The following is a 17701-nucleotide window of genomic DNA, read 5'->3' as shown; positions in this document are numbered from 1 at the left end:
CGACACTAGTAGGAGAAATCACCACACAGAAATGTCAACAGTGCAACACGGCCGACGTTGATTATAGTTTGGTTGCGACCCGACAACGTTCTAAACGGCTAAACCGACCTATAAGGCTATAATACATGATAATATACCTGACATTCATATGTATGGAGGTAATATGAATAGACGAATAGTCCTGCAATGGGCACATTAAGTCTTGAGGTTGATTCAAAATTTTCCTTTGTCATCCCTCGTTTATGCTTCTCAAAGCATTTGAGCAATCAAATGTTAGTACTACTATTGGGCATCTTGACCAATTAAATGTTAGTAAACAAACTTCCTTGTGCAGCTTAATTCATGTTTTTTATGATATTTTTGCGTCCCTCTTATCCAAATACTGTAACCCAAATATAGCAAATTTCCCGTGGTACACAAAACGGTCGAAAAATCAAAATTTAAAAACAATGGCAAACTAGTAATAAACCGAAACAGTCTGAGCACTTCCAATTTCCATTATCAGCATATCACATAACGCCACCTGTCCACCTCCCGCCAAAAAGCTGCAACATTTCGTAAAAACTAGCTACTGCTAGTACTTCCAACACACTCTTTCTCTCTTCTCCAAACATAAAAGAAGAGAAACAGTTGATCATGTTCAACATAGGAGAAGAAGTAGAAGTATCAAGTAAAGAAGAAGGTTTTGAAGACTCATGGTACATAGCAAAGATAATACACACTTCAAAAGACAAAAGAAAGTTTTTTGTTGAATACAAAACGTTAGTTGATGAAAGTGAAACGTACCCTTTAAAGGAATATGTTAGTTATAGTGAGTTAAGACCACTTCCACCTAAAAGTAATACTCAAAGTTTCAAGATAAATGAGGTAGTTGATGCATTTATTAATGATGGATGGTGGAAAGGAGTTATTACTAAGATACATATGGGGACAATGTACTCTGTGTTTTTCAAAGATGGAGATGAGCTTGAAATTAAGGTTAAACCTTCTGAGTTGAGAAAACATCTTCAATGGACTAATGGCAAATGGATTACTACTACTACTCAAAACAAGGTACTAGCTTCATTTATCTTCAACACTTTTCAGTGTTTTTAGTTTTGCCTTTTGGTTCTAGTTAGAATGTTGGTTTTGATCTTTCTATACATATACTTGTTTTTATTTCGGTGCTTTGATTTGTTATGCATTTTAACACTTTTATATCTTCATCCAGGATTGCATACTTGTATTTTTAGAAGAGTTCATGTGTATATACAGGGTAGACTTAATAGTTAATACTACCCTTTTCTATTACAAGATATGACAAGATGATAGCTGGTGAAATTAGTTGTGTCCTCGATGTATTGTAACAATCCAGGTATGGCGCGCTATGTGCTTATGCTATACTTGGATCAGCATTGACTGAAACATCAGAACTGAGTCAAGGATTTGGTAATCACTACCACAACCTGGTATATCTTGGTGTGGGAGATCTGTGATAAATTTTCCTTGGTCAGAACTTAGGCTAAAATGGAGCCAGTAGAACTTAGAATATATGATGAGACATGTCTTGGGTTCTCCTCGAGTGTGGTTGGAAAAATCAGCAAAAAGTCTTTCTTGGTTACTGACAAAAGATTGGGGCTTTGTCAAGCACGATCACTTCTTTTCTTAGTAAAATGGTAGCGATGGTAACACCCTATGCAGTTTGTTGGTTAATTTGGAGTGGAAGAAACGCTTGTATCTTCCAGGAAGCTAAACCAGGAGTTGAGAAGTTATTGGTCACCATAAAGTCTTGCATTTGGTATTGGATTTCTGGGCTGAAAGAACGGGAGGGAGGGGAGAAGATTTTATGAGTTTATTTTTGGTAGGAAACAGGTATCAAAGAAGCTGGTGTCTTCCCGGCTTCAGGATTTAATGCATATTTGTCTACTACTCTTAAATTTAGCATCTGCTAGATGTAGCTTTTAACTTTTTAACCGTTATGGAGGCTGATTGCCACAAGCAGATACTGTGGATCTCCCTCATTTATTTGCTACTTTGTCCTCTGTTCTTTGATCGAATTAACAAATAAAAGCTTTTTTACCCATCAAAAGAAAAAGGATTGAGGTGTTTGGTGATGCAGTCGAGAGAATTGGTGACTCTCTACTCATCCAACTTTCTCCTTAAATTTCAGATGGCAAATATTTTGGTGTGTCTGGCAAAAGTGGAAGCTATCTACAATTTGGCTAGTAGAGTGGAGTGATCACTAAATTTCTGGCAAATTATAAATGCATTGTCTTCTTCAAGCGTTAAAGTTGCATCATGTTAGAACCCACACAGAAAGTGGGAGGGAGTAATTCCTTTCTCTGCTGTATTATTAGTCAGACCCATCCACTCTTCTCCTTGTCAATTTGATATGATTGGACCAATAACCATTTATTTTGTTGCAGCGGACTGTCGGGCAAGAGAAGTAAGATTCCTTAATTCAGTGTCTTGAAATAAATGGATAAGGTTATTACTTGTTGTCAGTAGGTGGCTTAATGTTCTTTTGCGTGAGTTCGTTAGCTCCTTCGTAGCATCTGGTTTTCTTATATTGTGTTTTGATGTGCATGTAGTTGTATATACCTTGAGAAATACAGTTTCTTCCTTGAAGAAATATTTGATGAAATGTTTTGTTTGAAGAGTAAGCTGGGTCATCTGGGTTTAGGCTGGCCATCACCTGCATTAATGAATTCTATCTCGAGTAGGCTCTTTCTAATCCATCTTGCATTGCAATGTCATGTAGTATAGACTATAGAGGAATTTGACGGGACGTTGCATCTTTGAGATGCAACTTTCGATGAAATGTTGCATGTGTGAGATTCAAATCTTAAAGAAAACTGCAAATTCTCAAATTATGTCAGAGTATTATTAATATACATGCTTTGTTTCAGGAATTAGAAGCCACGACACAAAATGAAGGAAGTGTTCAATTACCTAATCCAACAGGGAATATTAATCTAAGCACTGACATGGCCACTCCAGAAACTCCAAGTGGGGTCAGGGACATATGTTGGAAGAACGTTAAGTCTTCTTCCAGAAACATATGTGGCAGGATGGATATCCAATCAACTTCTAATGACCAAGACACACCTTCTGGCGCTGTATATTCAAGAAAGAAAAATATGAACCAGACAGCTCCTAATACTGACTCTGAGGTTTTAAGGCCTCTCAAGAAGCTAAGGCACGGAGAAGCAGAGGACACAATAGCTCCAACGTGCAAAAAAGTATGCAATGCAAGAGGAGCATCCATTGGAAGCCCTACTAATAAACAATATGTCCTTGCCTGCCCAGCCACAAAAGTCAAAAGAAGTAAGTTTCAACCTATAAAAGTCAGAACTTCGATTTCCTTTGAAGTCTGTTCGCGCTTTTTGTAAGAAAGTACATCGAACCAATTGTATACATTATTTATTTGTAAAGAAAAGGCAAGAGTGATTTGAAGTGACATAGTTTTGGTAGAAAACTTTCAATTGAATCCAGCTCTTGCCTTCATTCAGATGTCATAGAAGCAGAGGACACCGAGGTTATAGGCTTCCGCAATTCTCATGAGCAGTGGCACAAAGAGCAGCATGTTGTTCTACCCTGTAAACAGATGAAAGAACCCTTGCATCACAATGTAAGTCTGTGCTTCCACTTTGTTCTTTCTTCTGATCTATGGTCCTCAACATACATTTTCATCACTGAATTTCATTGTTTTTCTTTACTTGCGCAGGAGATCAAACTGCGGGAAGTAGGAGATATGGACAAGCAGAAAGAGAAGATCTTGGAGAGGAAAAGAGAACAACAAATGAACTCAGGTGTAAAAGCATTAAGTTAATCCATAGATGAAGAATACTTCTTTAAAAACTAACTTCCCTGGTCACAATATGCAGGTGAAAAACACAAGCGTAGGACAACAGTTCCGGATTTGCGTACTGTTCCATCAAAAGGTGAGAAATGACTAATTAAAGTACATTGAATTTGGCTAATGTTGGTAGCCTTATGACAGTACAATTCTGTGTACATGATATCTTTATCATGAATGTCATATATCTTTCTGGAGACCTTTTTTAGTTCCATTTGATGCAGAACCTTTTTGGCACTTTGTAGGCCCTGAAAATGAATCTCTGAGGAAAGAAATTGCAGAAGTTCAGACAGAATCTACAAAATTGTCAGATGAGCAGCCGTTTTCTGTTTTGCTTAAGAAGTCCAGATCTCATATAAAGAAAGGTATTGTTGAAGGTAACTAGAGTGCCTTGTAAGGCCTTGTTAGAATAATCAGTTGAAGCTTTGCGTCTTCATGCAGGTGTAGTGGGTGGTTTGATAAGAAACAACGAAGAAACGGAAGGTTCAAGCAAAAAGGGAAATGTGGACAACACTGTTAGAGGTAATTCAGAGTGACTTTGTAATGCCTTCTAAACATATCAGTTGACGATGAGTGTCTTTATGCAGGTGTAGTGGACAAGGAAACAGTGGATGGCTTAAAAAGAAAACATGGACGACCCAAAGGTTCAATCAAAAAAGCTTCAGTGAAAGGTGTATAACAGTTGAATTAAGAGATTTTTCTCCAAAAGGACACTTTTTCAATTCCATGAAACTTCACCCAAACTTGTTTCATATTCATGTCCATCAATAATGAACCTTTGTCGCACTTTTGTAGGTCTTGAAAAAGAACACCCCACTGAAGAAACGACTGTTGTTCAGGTAGAACCTACAATGTTGTCAAGCCATACTGAAAAAGAGCATCAACCTTTCTCTGTGTTCCTTGAGAAATCCAGTTCTCATATAGTGGGGGACAGTGGAGGTAATTTAGAAACTCTTAATGGTGCCGTGTTTAACTAGTTAGATCGACCAAGTCCACACCCAAAGAGTTGATCTCTTGAAAATGATATTTGGACAGCCCGAAGGGTCAAGCCAACAAACATATTTAAGAGGTATAAGATTTTGTTAAGTTCATTGGTGGATTAGATATTATTCTCCAAGAACAAAAACTCCTTGTTACAATTTGTCAGTGCAAGAAGCATAATATACCAGAGCAGGACAAAATTATGAACTTTGGAAAAATGTTTGAATTGAATGGTCAGTAATAAATAGCTGAATTTGTGAAGTGCTTTCATCCTCGAGAGGCTGCAATTGTGTACATTTTATCTCTGTCGTGGATGCTAATTGTTTAGAAGACATCTCCCTACTTTATCAGACTTGAACTCTTTATCCAAATGTGTATTGTGTAGGACTGTAGGTCAATGATGGGCATTGTTTGAATTTTGTAGGATCTCAGCTTGAAGTTTCCAGCGAAGAAGATAACGAACCCCTTTCACTGCGCCTTAAAAAGTTCAAATCTCGAGTAGTCAAAGACAATGGAGGTAATCTACAATCAATTTTATTACCTTCCTTATTAAGCTATTGAGGTTGATCATGACTGGCCTTCCAGTAGGAGTTTCAGATGATAATCAGGTCGTGTCAAATGAGGCAATCACTATGAGAGATACATCATTGGAGAGCTTCGTATTCGCTGAATCATCAGATGTGGTTGGAAGTCTACTTTTGGATGAACATACAACTTTTGTTGACCCGTATCAGTATGACACTGCAAGAGCAGATGAAACAGCAGGTGAAAGAGCCTTAGTCGTAGTTGATGTGACATCAAACACATTTTCATCTTCAATGCAACAGGATGACGGGCCTCTACCTGTACAGGAAAGAAGCTTGCCTTTCATCAAAAGCTCAGATGATCTTTGGGGAATCATTGAGTCCAAAGAAATCTTTTGTTTACTTCCACAAAATCCACATTTCCTCCCTCTAAAAAAATATAATGAGGATCTCCGTGAGGGGTATGCTATTGGGGCCATGTGGAGCTTTGCTAAATTGGCTGAAGTAACACGGAAACTTAAACTTAAAGAACCTAGAAGCGTACTTGAAAGCAAGTTGACCGCGCTTATGGAATTGGAAAAGCTAGGTTTTACTGTTCAGCAAATTCAAGCTCGACTGGAAAAGTTACTGAAGATCAGAGATTTCATTGACCAGCTTGATGACAGGTCCAAGTCAGTTGAAAGAAAGATCACCAAGGATCAGCGTGAAGTGGAGCACTTACAACAATCTATCACCCAATTGAAGCTGAAAATCCAAGAAAAGGAGAAGGAATGCTCAAAGTTGGCTGATCTTGAAAGAAAGTTGAATGTGACCAAAGAAAGCATGCAGGGTTTAAGACTTGATTTTCATAGGGTGGTTTCAACCCCTTGGTAGGTACCAACGTGAGTGAGCTTTCTCATTTATGATGAATTATATAGTACAAAAATCTACATAGCTGAAAAGTACTTAATTGGAATGGCATTACTTTATGTGGGAAAGATATTTAGGTTTTATAAATACTATCATCTGGAGTTGGTATATGTAGAGGAATGAGCTTTCTGTAAAATCTTCATGGATCAGTTCTCTGTCTATTATTATATTGTTATTTGTTAATGCTACTTTCTCTTTTTTCTTTCGTTTGACCCTTTGTTTGTGTGCTTGGTAATTGGTACTTGTTGGAGGGTCTTATATGTGCTGTGCCATACGAAAGAAAATCATATATGACTTCATAAACTCTGATTGATTTTCAGGACATCTATTGAAATAAGATTGCTGCAAGTGCCATGACTTTTAGATATAGGTCTAGTATTCCGAAATAAATTAAAGCTTTTCGTTAAATACGAGGAAATCTTGGTTGAATGTTGATCGTGGTGAGAAGTGCAGAATCTGTATTTTGACGTACACTGCCTATGTGCCTAGGGAAAGGCTTCATTATAAAATCTTCTGAGTTGTATTTAAATTTCTATCCCACAATGTCCAAGAGAATGCAATATCTGTGGACAGAGAATCCTTGATTCTTCTATTTTATTCTGAAATTTACTGGACCCTGTGTTTAAAAGACCAAGCTCTTGCTCGTATTAAGCGTTGATAGTCGTCCCACCAAATTGAGCAGCAGTCGTCCAATTCGGTTTTAAGTATAAAGTAGTTTTTGCGTTATCTGATTTAAAGTAGTTTACTTAACCAAAAAATATCTCGAATTTGTAATATTGATGCATATTGTACATTCTAGTTCACTATTCATATCGATCAAGACAGTAGTGATACACTAATGCCCAAAGCCTCAAGTGCTCTGACATACTGCATTGCTTTCCAAGTTCATGAAACTCCTGTGATAGAAGCAAAAGAAATGATTCTCTAGCAGAACAAGAACTAATTTATTCAGACGAACTTGTCTTTGTAAAGAGTTAATACATGATCCATCCACTTTTCAGCACACAACTAACCTGTTCTGAAACAACTGAGCAAATTAATAATTCAACTTAGTAAAAAGCTAACCTTAACAACCTTAGAATACATCATAAACTCTATTGGTATAATTATGAACTGAACTAAAAACCACATAAACAAGAAAATATAGCGATGTCACTTGTAAAATCATGTATGTATAGAAGAAGCGGGTCTTAAGCTGAAGTTTCCAAAATTCTAAGAATCTGAGTAACTGAGTGTAAAATCAATGAAGGAAACAAATGGAGTTTCTAGTGCAGGTTCCACATCATATTCCAGTTTCAGAATCTCTTCAACCTATTATCCTCTATACGAGAGGAAAGCCAAGTTGTTTACGGTAGCCTTTTTTGTCTGTAAGACGCATCCAAGACGAGCTATTATAGATTCTAGCACTTGATTCTACACTGCCATTGTTTGCTTGCGGGATGTCCCCGAACTCACCACCATGACTAGAGCTATTTGCATTGCTATGAGAGGTAAAGCCAAGCTGGTCGCAGTAGTCTTTTTTGTATGTAAGACACATCCAGGACGCAGTATTAGAGATTCCAACGCTTGAATCTACACTGCCACTGTTTGCTTGGGAGGTAGCTATGAACTCAGCACTATTATTGGAGCTCTTTGCATTGCTGCTGCCATATGCCTGCAAACTGGAGTCACTGAATAAATTATTGGCAATGTTTAGTTTATAAGGATCATCTTTAAGGAAACTACTATCGGGAGAAAGAAGATCATCTTCAGAGCCATTCCCATTTTCCAGTAAATCCAAATAGCTGTCAAAATTTCCCTGCAAACTGGGGCCACTGAAAAAATTATTGGCAATGTTTAGTATATAAGGATCATCTTTAAGTAAACTACTATCGGGAGAAAGAAGATCATCTTCAGAGCCATTCCCATTTTCCAGTAAATCCAGATAGCCGCCAAAATTTCCCCTAGTATGAAGGGCATTACAATATTGGTTGCTGCAAATTACTAGTGGGAATTTATCTGTGAAGTCCAAGGACAATGGACAATGATACATATCATGTTCCTTACGTCCCAGATTGACAAACTTGTCTCTACCATAGTGCAACAGAAAATCTAGATCTTGCGCCATGCCATTATCCAGTTTAGTGCTATAACCTTGGCCTTGTTCTTCCGTGGATGTGACTTTGCCCATCAACAACTCAGAAGTACTATTTCCTGGGACTAGATCTGGCGCCACGCTATTATACAGTTCAGTTTTAACCTCAGCCCTTTTCACACATGTGCTATAACCGTGGCCTTGTTCTTCCGTGGATGTGACTTTGCCCATCAACAACTCAGAAATACTACTTCCTTGAACTTCCCTAGGCACTTCCAAAAGCATACCTTGAGTAGTCTTCGGTTTGCCTTTGACTTGACCTTGTCCTCGATCCCGTTTTTTATTTTGTGCCTGAGCTTGGCCTTCGGTACACAGTTCTTGTGGAACTTCATCACTCGCAGCAGTAGTAGTTCCTCTTCCTCGAGCTCGTTTTTTATTTTGTGCCGAAGCTTGGCCGTCAGTACACAGTTGTGGAACTTCATCATTCTCAGCAGTAGCAGTTGCTCTTGTGTTGTAGTATATTTTACATAAAACCCAATCATCAAGCTAAAGAAACAACAAAAACATCTAATTAGTAGATACTGTAAAAAATTGCTCAATCAGTGTATGAAGCTAATTGGATACACAAACATGCACATGATAACAGAGAATGAACGAGGTGCGTATTTAACATAGATAGGACGTATGTGGCGGTATCATATATCATATGATTATAATATGGTGATAATTAAATCAGCCTCGATCTTCAGAATGCCTAAATCGAATATACATAAGTTTAATATTGCTCTTATTTTTCTGTCTCTGCTATTGTATCAAGCAAAGTATCAAAATATAAACATTTAATAATTTAAGTTAGATCCATAGAGTTAAAAACGTACCTCCATAACATTTTCCCGACTGTTTTTAGCTATCTGATGATTCTTATTGCAATACTCATGCATGATCCAATTTGTTTTGTTTTCTTTACATGGTGTCCCTGGCCCTGTATGAAAGACTAGACGTTGCTTATAACCAAGTTCCTTTTTCCGTTCATCCCTTTTCCGTTCATCGAAAATTGGTGTATTAGTTCCAGTAGCCCTCCAAAATCCTCCTCCCGCTGCACGGTCGGGTCTGTCGCCTCCTTGGTACTTTCTCTTCCTTGAGGTGAAAAAATACCGGGCATCGATCCCCATTGACGGGGTTTGTTCTGGCAATATGACAGTAGAGCTATTAGACTAGTACATTTCCAATCATTTATGTCAGTGATACAATGAGTATCAACTGACTTGTATTAAAAAACATTAGTGATAGAACAAACATCTTTTAAAGGAAATGCAAAAAAGAGGGACAAAATCTAAGACTTGAACTGTCAGAAGAGTAATTACGGCCTCTAATTACTGTTATGCTGACTGTTACATTAAGTTATCTGTGGACTGAAATTTTTGTTGGCTCAAGTTATATACTAAATAGTATGCTCTCGCACCTTAATATAGTCAAGGCCTTTTAAGGTACGGCCCAAAGGTCATATATGAAATGGTTTGACTGAACAGCTTTCAGTCCCAATTGAGATTGTTAAATAGAAATCGACTCATAAAATCATCCTGAGTTTATACGTTATAGTATAGATAGATTATAGATAGATAGATAGGGTAAAAAGTTGATGCATGGCTTCTTCAATATAAATAGAATAGGCCGAAAAAACTTCACATTCTATACGTTTTTTCAATTGTTTAATTATTTAATCATAAAAAGCTCTTAACACGTGCATGAGAAGAACCAAAGGAAATAATCAAAAGGTGAGTGCATACCAATAAGGACCCAGGGGAGGTGGTCATAAACATTCTTCTCAGCAATCATCTGGCAACTATACGTTGGATTTTGAAGTTTCCGGTTAAGATAAAACTCCATAAGTTCTATTTCAGTTGGCGCAAATCTATAACCTTCTGGCAATTCAATTCCTTCTATCACCAACGGTTTTGGCGGACGTGACATTTTTTCTGCAAAATATATATTATAAATGAAAGTTACACACAATCCTGACTCAAAATAAAGAAAGAGCATGTGCGGAGTAACGAAAGGTACTTTAAAAACAAGTTACATGACTCAGCAAATAATAATAGCAATTTACATTTTTTTTTTGAAAAACGGGTATTTTTGTTTAAGGGTGGAATTCGAACTAATCAAGCTGAGCTTAACCATTCTCAAGTTCGGCTCGTTTATTAAGCAAGTTTTGAAAAAAACTCAAACTTAGCTCATATAATATATAAACGAGCTCGAGCTGAGCTTCATTAAGCTCGTTTGTTATATGAGCTATAATATAAGTTCAAACTTGGCTAATTTATTAAATGAACGAGTTTGAACTGAGCCCGAACCACTCGGCTCAAATTCCACCCTTATCTTTGTTAGGTATGTCCGTATGTGGCTGGAACTATGAAGTCCCACAGTAGCAATGAAGCTATGCTCTACAATCATTGCCTCTCATCCAAGGCTAGTGTCCATATTGGGTAGGGACGGAGCCATGAATCTGAGTCCGGGGCACGGCTTATGAGCTGAGGGGACAGTGTACGTGTAACTACACTATCCTTCAATTTTTTTGGAGGGGGCGAAAACCTTATTGTTTTAGGAAATTTTGTACTTTGATTGTACTATAATGGATATGAGGGCATACAACATGCATTAATTGGACATGTTTCATTCCGTCGTCGTTGTTTCATTTGTTTTTTTAATGTATAAAAGCACATATTTGTTCTTTTTTTGGTCTATGTTAGGTGGAATTTATTGAAATTATGTATATTCATAATGCAAAGGCAAAGGTCAAATATATAGCAAATCTATTAATCTAGTCTATTTTCCTCACTGCATATATTATTAAAATCCATGTACGCTCCTCACGTTGCTATATCTAAGCAGTTAAAATCGGTCTTCGAAACTAATCGGTAGAGGGCGATATGCGATTAATCGGTTATATTGGATGTATATATTTAACGTTTTCAAAATATATAATAGTATAATCATACAAAATATTTCTAAACAGTGAACCGAGATAAAACAAAAAATATCAAATTCTCATAATCACATCTAACTAGCTCAATTTTGGAGTACTACAGATATGTCAAACACAAAAATTACGTTAAATATTTAAAGAAATAAAAGGATTGAGAAGCGATAATATTTATCAGAGAGATAATACAATAATTTGTATATTTAACTTTCGTTAAGGAGGGGAAAATAAGTAAACTCTTAGTTTTGTGTATTGATTGGGTTCTATTATTATTAATACGGTTTAAGAATCCAATTTGTTAATTTTACATATTTTTTTTGGATGGGGAACCGATATTTTAAATATTTTTTTTTCTCGGTTTAGCGAGAAATCAGTCATCTCAGCCGATTAATCGGTCAATTCGGTGATTAAATTGGTGCGGTGAGAAAAAGTTAATAAATCAGTAAAAACTACTCGGTTTACAAGTGATACATGATTAATCGGCCGAGATATCCTATATTAATAGCATTGAGCTATATATCCATAATATTTTTCAATCTCATAAATAGAGTTTTCCCGAATTTCGTATAAAATATTTTAGCATATAAAGTAATAAAACAACCATATAAAAAAAAAATCCTATCAAACATACTATAGCTCGACTCGAAACCCTAATCAAATCAGATTTTTCTTGGTACACAAATAATATTAATAAGAAGAAAAAAAATAAAAAAAATTCTTGAATTTTAGATGAAACATATTTCCTTTGGTACATGTATCACATCACTAATAAAACATAATTTAAACAACCCAATAAAGAAAAAAAAAAAAAAACAACTTTTATGAATAAAGATCCTGCATGCACATCGTCCATGAGCCTATAAAGAGAATTCTTATGAGAATTATTGGATCTTGATAGTGAAAAAAAAAATTGTATCCAAGGGCAGCATCAAAGGTTAGTAAGTTTCCGCTCTTTTGCTTCCATCAGTCTTAAAAGCGCATCAATATAATGTTAAGTCGATCACAGTATTGATGCAGAAACAGAAAAAAGAAAAAGGAAAAAAATAATAGTAAAGGAAGTTGAAACTTGAAACTCAGCTGTGTATGTGTAGTGCATTAATTATCAGCAACAAGAATATTGGAAGTACAGAGGAGTACCTACTTGAAGAAGACGACTTCCTGAAGAGAGCTACGTAGGTTTTGTTTTTTTGAGCACAACAATGCCAACTATATAGGGCTTAGGAAATTAAAGTTGTAGTGTAATTCGAACAACAAATCCTATTTTCTTTCCAACTCTTCGGTACCTTTTTTATTTCCAAGTTTGCCCTTGTATAACGAGTGCGAAACAAAATTGCATTGATCTTCTTTTCTTTGTCGCTAATCCAGGGTGAAGCAAGTAGCACAGCCCTCAGGTCATTGTCGCTAATCAAACATTGTGTTATTTCTCTACTTTTTTTTTTTTTTTTTTTTTTTTTTTTCATTCTAATAATTGTCTACTACTCTTGAATTTAGCATCTGCTAGATGTAGCTTTTAACTTTTTAAGCGTTATGGAGGCTGATTGCCACAAGCAGATACATACTGTGGAGTATTAGTTTACTGGTTCAACTTAAATTTTAGTGTCTGGAAATAAATGGACAAGGTTATTACTTGTTGTCAGTATGTGGCTTAATGTGCCTTTGCGTGATTTCGTTAGCTCCTTTGTAGCATCTGGTTTTCTTATATTGTGTTTTGATGTGCACGTAGTTGTATATATCGTGAGAAATACAGTTTCTTCCATGAAGAAATATTTGATGAAATGTTTTGTTTGAAGAGTAAGCTGGGTCATCTGGGTTTAGGCTGACTGTCACCTGCATTAATGAATTCTATCTCGAGTAGGCTCTTTCTAATCCATCTATCTTGCATTGCAATGTCATGTAGTATAGAGACTATAGAAGAATTTGACGGGACGTTGCATCTTTGAGATGCAACTTTCGATGAAATGTTGCATGTGTGAGATTCAAATCTTAAAGAAAACTGCAAATTCTCAAATTATGTCAGTATTATTAATATACATGCTTTGTTTCAGGAATTAGAAGCCACGACACAAAATGAAGGAAGTGTCCAATTACCTAATCCAACGGGGAATATTAATGTAAGCACTGACATGGCCACTCCAGAAACTCCAAGTGGGGTCAGGGACATATGTTGGAAGAACGTTAAGTCGTCTTCCAGAAACATATGTGGCAGGATGGATATCCAATCAACTTCTAATGACCAAGACACACCTTCTGGCGCTGTATATTCAAGAAAGAAAAATATGAACCAGACAGCTCCTAATACTGACTCTGAGGTTTTAAGGCCCCTCAAGAAGCTAAGGCACGGAGAAGCAGAGGACACAAAAGCTCCAACGTGCAAAAAAGTATGCAATGCAAGAGGAGCATCCATTGGAAGCCCTACTAATAAACACTATGTCCTTGCCTGCCCAGCCACAAAAGTCAAAAGAAGTAAGTTTCAACCTATAAAAGTCAGAACTTCGATTTCCTTTGAAGTCTGTTCGCGCTTTTTGTAAGAAAGTACATCGAACCAATTGTATACGTTATTTATTTGTAAAGAAAAGGCAAGGGTGATTTGAAGTGACATAGTTTTGGTAGAAAATTTTCAATTGAATCCAGCTCTCGCCTTCATTCAGATGTCATAGAAGCAGAGGACACCGAGGTTATAGGCTTCCGCAATTCTCATGAGCAGTGGCACAAAGAGCAGCATGTTGTTCTACCCTGTAAACAGATGAAAGAACCCTTGCATCACAATGTAAGTCTGTGCTTCCACTTTGTTCTTTCTTCTGATCTATGGTCCTCAACATACATTTTCATCACTGAATTTCATTGTTTTTCTTTACTTGCGCAGGAGATCAAACTGCGGGAAGTAGGAGATATGGACAAGCAGAAAGAGAAGATCTTGGAGAGGAAAAGAGAACAACAAATGAACTCAGGTGTAAAAGCATTAAGTTAATCCATAGATGAAGAATACTTCTTTAAAAACTAACTTCCCTGGTCACAATATGCAGGTGAAAAACACAAGCGTAGGACAACAGTTCCGGATTTGCGTACAGTTCCATCAAAAGGTGAGAAATGACTAATTAAATTACATTGAATTTTGCTAGTGTTGGTATCCTTATGACAATACAATTCTGTGTATGTAGGGGAGTGATATTCTCTATCCAGCACGCGGCTAACATGTTGGAAATGGCACATCGACCTATGGATCCAGGTCGCATCCATGAGCTAGTAGAACGCTACAAACAGATCGCAGTATCACGCGAACTACGCTAGGAAGTGACACAGATACCCTATCCAGAAGCAATCATGACTAAAGATGTACTTGCACACATCTTGGCCGTCAGCCACTGGTCATGGCCGCAAGCTACTTGTACAGACTGCCACTCCACATCATTACAGCAAACCTATAAGGACAGTTCCCACATGCTATCCTGATCTCCACCCCCCGTTTGGGACATCCTTTACACGTGGTGGGCAAGGATACACTCTCAATGTCTATAAATACCTCTCCTATGAACTACGCCAGACCTGATTCTACTCTCCCCCATAAAACCAAGAGTAAGATACGTAGGCAGTTCGCTCTCAAGTCGAACTCGGTCTCATCCAATAACCTATTCCAGTCCCCCAGTGACTGTTTGTAAGGGAAAACCAAATCACACCTTTACATTGGCGCTGTCTTTGGTCTCGATTACTTGAGAAACCAAACCATTTCCAAATAAATCCGTAGCCAAAACTTTCAAGCCCACGAAGCATGGCAAGCCTCGAAGCTCAACTCCACATTTTAGCCGGACAACTAGGGACAGTGAACGAGCAAATAGCTGAGCTCAGGCAAGAAAACGTCACACTACGTGCACAAGTGGATACACATAACCCACTAGGTGTCACCGCAGAGGACGACGTCATCAACGTCAGTCAACAGATCAACGAGCTGAGCCAAAGGCTCGACAAAAACGCGGTAAAGAAAGATTCCACCCAGATAGTGCAAAAGATGCTGAAAACCTACCGCGCATCTCCATTTGCTGCTGAGCTACTTCACAAAGTCTCTCCTCCAGACTTTGTCCAACCACGGTTCCCAATGTACGACGGCCGCACATGCCCAGGCCAGCATATAGCCCGGTATGTTCAAAGTCTAGCACTCTACAGTGCACCAGAGTTCGACCACCTTCATTGCGCATCGTTTCCGGCTAGTTTAAAGGATGGCCCACTCGACCGGGTTCTTCTCCCTAGAAGCGCACTTCGATAAAAGCTTGAGCGACTCACCGACTGTTCGCAGCCAATATCGTCCATAATAGACGTAAGAAGGGCGATCTCAATTCACTCTTTCAGCTCGCTCTCGGTAAGGAGGAAACCTACAGCTCCTTCTTAAGTCGGTTCAAAACAGAACTTTTAGACATGGAAAGCGGCCTCAAAGAATCATTTCTTTGCGGTGGCTTTCACAAAGCTTTGCGCGACCCGCACCATATCGCGACTCACCGGATCGCTCCCCGAAAAGAACGGCTAGAAGCGTTGGCGGTATGCGCTCGAGTTGATAGGTACATCAAGTTGCAAGAAGGTTTGAAAATTCAGAACCAAGAAGAAGAAGAAACAGAAGAAGGAGAGGTTTACGAGGTAACATCATCCTCTAAAAAATGACCCCGACAACAAGGGCAACCCTCCAAACCCAAACCAAGCAATGACCGAGAATTCTGCCGTACTCACCAGATCTCCTAGTTACATACTAGAAAAGATCAAGCGAGCTGCCTTCTACCGACCGGAGATAAGGCAGCCAGCAGATCGCATCTCCAAGCCATGCCACTCGCACCGCAAGCACCATATGCACTGCTTACAGGCTCATCGCCTCTCCGAATCTCGCCAAGTTGAGGACCTATACTCCTAGGATCAACTTCGGCGAGAACGCCTCTCGAGAGCAAAGACGCCTCGGGGGGCAACACACGCCTCTCAGCGGCGAGCGCTCTCCGGACCTTACAGGCTTATCACCTCTCCGAATCTCGCTAAGTTGAGGACCTATACTCCTAGGATCAACTCAGCGAGAACGCTCTCAGGAGCAGCACGCCCTCAGGGGCTACACACGCTCTCAAGCGAGCAGAACGCTCTCAGGAGCTTACAGGCTCATCACCTCTCCGAATCTCACTAAGTTAAGGATCTATACTCCTAGGATCAACTCGGCGAACGGCGCTCGAGGGGCGGCGCCGCCCTCGGGGGCTACCTGCGCTCTGGCGGCGTAAGGCTCTCGGGAGCTTACGGGGCTCATAGCCTCTCCGAATCTCACTAGTTGAGAACCTATACTCCTAGGATCAACTCAGCGAGAATGCTGCCGGGGGCGACGCCCTCGGGGGCTACACACGCTCTCAAGCGGAAAGCGGCGCTCGGGAGCTTACATGCTCATAGCCTCTCTCGAATCTCACTAGTTGAGAACCTATACTCCTAGGATCAACAAATGGCGAGAACTCTCAAGAGCAGCGCCCTCGGGGGCTACACGCGCTCAAGCGGCGAGCGGCTCTCGGGGCTTACAGGCTCATAGCCTCTCCGAATCTCACTAGTTGAGAACCTATACTCCTAGAATCAACTACGTAAGAACGCGGCTCCGGAAAGCAACACGCCCTCGGGGAACTCACAGGTCGAGAGCCCCTTAGTCTACACTAATCAGACACTTACATCTCCTAGATCGCTCTCCCGAGCAATACTACACAAGCATAACGCTTTACGAGAGTACATCTCAGAAACAAACCAAATGAACAAAGTAATAGAATAATAGCTACAAACAGTCAAGCAAAAGATAAACATTAAGCATACAGTTACCATGAAGCTATACGACCAGTTTCAGGTAATCAGTTCAAACCAACTGATCTGCTTGGTTTACCCAGGAAATCCAGATCGGACAGATGAACAAAAAAAAAAAGAGATTAACGAACTGCCACTTTCGTGGATACCAGTTCTCTGTATCAAATAAGGGCGAACTGCTCAGGCAAGCCTGAAAACGCAGCCCTCTAATGTTTAACCCTCGTAGGGGCAAAGAACAAGCATAGTCACTCCAACACGAACCAAGTTTCTTACCAAGAAGAGAAATCACCATCACGGAGCCGCAACCACATGTTTGTCCCGAGAGGCGATCGGGTCGGCTGAACGTGCCTCATGACCTCTTGAACAACGCGCATACCCGTTCCTTGAGCCCCGTCTACCTTTGTCAGCTGACAATACTTCTCATCCAGCTTGGCATACTCACTACAGGCCGTGGTATACGCGCTTTGAGCTTTGCGAGCAACCCGCTGACATCACTTAGCGTACTTAGTGACTTCTGCTACCTCCATTTGCAGCTCGACCATTGCGGCGACCCGGTCCTAGCGTTCTCATCAATAGCAAAGACGGTGCCCGGCCCGTCA

General features: G+C 39.2%; 2 protein-coding genes and 1 long non-coding RNA gene across 4 annotated transcripts; 2 read left to right on the top strand and 1 right to left on the bottom strand.

Annotated features, from left to right (window-relative positions):
- Nucleotides 1-528: 528 nt before the first annotated feature.
- LOC147477905 (uncharacterized) lies at nucleotides 529-6454 on the top strand. Of its 2 annotated transcripts, none has more exons than XM_086582648.1 (11): nucleotides 529-1053; nucleotides 2889-3306; nucleotides 3492-3610; nucleotides 3707-3791; nucleotides 3867-3923; nucleotides 4084-4203; nucleotides 4280-4360; nucleotides 4426-4509; nucleotides 4634-4777; nucleotides 5244-5336; nucleotides 5408-6454. In XM_086582648.1, the coding sequence occupies exons 1-11, from the start codon at nucleotides 637-639 to the stop codon at nucleotides 6214-6216; spliced, it is 2427 nt and encodes an 808-aa protein (XP_086438774.1). In that variant the 5' UTR covers nucleotides 529-636; the 3' UTR covers nucleotides 6217-6454. The 2 variants fall into 2 exon arrangements, with proteins under 2 accessions (XP_086438774.1, XP_086438773.1); XM_086582647.1 differs by having other exon boundaries at nucleotides 5405-6454.
- A 948-nt stretch (nucleotides 6455-7402) lies between these two features.
- On the bottom strand, nucleotides 7403-9625 carry LOC147477904 (uncharacterized). Its single transcript, XM_086583382.1, has 2 exons — nucleotides 9205-9625; nucleotides 7403-8872 (listed from the first exon to the last, which is right to left on the bottom strand). The coding sequence occupies exons 1-2, from the start codon at nucleotides 9496-9498 to the stop codon at nucleotides 7574-7576; spliced, it is 1593 nt and encodes a 530-aa protein (XP_086439508.1). The 5' UTR covers nucleotides 9499-9625; the 3' UTR covers nucleotides 7403-7573.
- Nucleotides 9626-13741: 4116 nt separating this feature from the next.
- Nucleotides 13742-14387, top strand: LOC147477903 (uncharacterized). Its single transcript, XR_015209318.1, has 3 exons — nucleotides 13742-14073; nucleotides 14170-14254; nucleotides 14330-14387. It is a non-coding gene; the product is annotated as an uncharacterized LOC147477903 (long non-coding RNA).
- The last annotated feature ends 3314 nt before the right edge of the window (nucleotides 14388-17701 follow it).

Source organism: Coptis chinensis, chromosome 9 (assembly GCF_015680905.1).
Source record: "Coptis chinensis isolate HL-2020 chromosome 9, ASM1568090v1, whole genome shotgun sequence".
Taxonomy (NCBI): Eukaryota; Viridiplantae; Streptophyta; class Magnoliopsida; order Ranunculales; family Ranunculaceae; genus Coptis; species Coptis chinensis.
The sequence above is the reverse complement of the archived record's forward strand: the minus strand, read 5'-3'. Positions and strand labels throughout refer to the sequence as shown.